Below are 979 nucleotides of genomic sequence, written 5' to 3' on the forward strand. Positions count from 1 at the left end.
TATGTATGTTATGAGATAACTTCGGCTAAATTTGTGAACCGAATTTGATGATTCTTTTTTTGTTGGAAAGACCTATACCTCAATAGTGGTCCCGTTCAAATTTGATGAAAATGGCCACCTCTAAGGTTGGTAAGTTAGGGGATGGATTTGGTTTGTTGAATTTCATAAACTCACTTTCTGCTAACCGATTTCTATAAAACTTGGCAAATAAAGTTTAATGCCACAAAATTTTTGAAATCGGTGTTTTTTAGTAATTATTATCATTATTATTATTAAGCGCTCTGTTACTTACTCTTATGGATGAAACTTCGAAGTATTTTATTTTAATTTTATGAGATTTTTCATCGTATTTTCTATTCTGATGACACAGAGCTGCTGCTTACCTACATTATCCCTCGATTGTGCACTGGACAAGCTTGCTAGTGTTTCAAATTCGTATTTGTCTATTACAAACCCTTGTTATAGGAGATGCCCAGTCTCAGTCTCGAAAGATGCGCTAACGCCGAGAAGATACCACCACAATTTAAAGACCTAGTGGACTATGTGCTTAAATCATTAAATGTTAAAGTCAGTTCTTCAGCAATTCTTAAAATAATCTTCTTAATTAACTTAAATGATCATCTTTTCGTAGTTTCACTACTACTACCAATTTATTGCACAATATCGACATGCAATTTAAAAATAATATCAAATACATTCCTTGTCGAATTCTTAAATTTGTGATAGATTCTTTCGCATTGAAAATCACGTAGAATTGTTTTTGAAACCGTTTCGAGCTCTTCACAAGTCCCGTGTTCATGCCGTCAGCTTTTTTTCTTTGCAAAATGTGTTTTTTGTTTTCGTTTTAACCCAAATACTCCTGGAACTTTTTGAACTGATGGATATTTTAAATTTTTCATTAGTTAGTTTGTTTAGTTAGTTTATTATAAGTGAAAAATTATAAGGTCTTCCGGAAAATCCGGGAAACCTGCGGTGTATG

The 979-nt window shown here is 32.7% G+C and overlaps 1 protein-coding gene across 1 annotated transcript in view; it reads left to right on the forward strand.

Annotated features, from left to right (window-relative positions):
• LOC113237939 overlaps positions 1 to 723 on the forward strand; it is a 20593-nt gene extending 19870 nt beyond the window's left edge. Inside the window, exon 8 of the mRNA XM_026474656.1 lies at positions 466 to 723. Coding sequence (XP_026330441.1) covers positions 466 to 723 — 258 coding nt within the window. The remainder of the gene's footprint in view (positions 1 to 465) is intronic.
• Positions 724 to 979: the final 256 nt, after the last annotated feature.

The sequence above is a fragment of the Hyposmocoma kahamanoa genome, unplaced genomic scaffold (assembly GCF_003589595.1).
Source record: "Hyposmocoma kahamanoa isolate Upper Pololo Valley unplaced genomic scaffold, ASM358959v1 94, whole genome shotgun sequence".
In the NCBI taxonomy this organism is placed as follows: Eukaryota; Metazoa; Arthropoda; class Insecta; order Lepidoptera; family Cosmopterigidae; genus Hyposmocoma; species Hyposmocoma kahamanoa.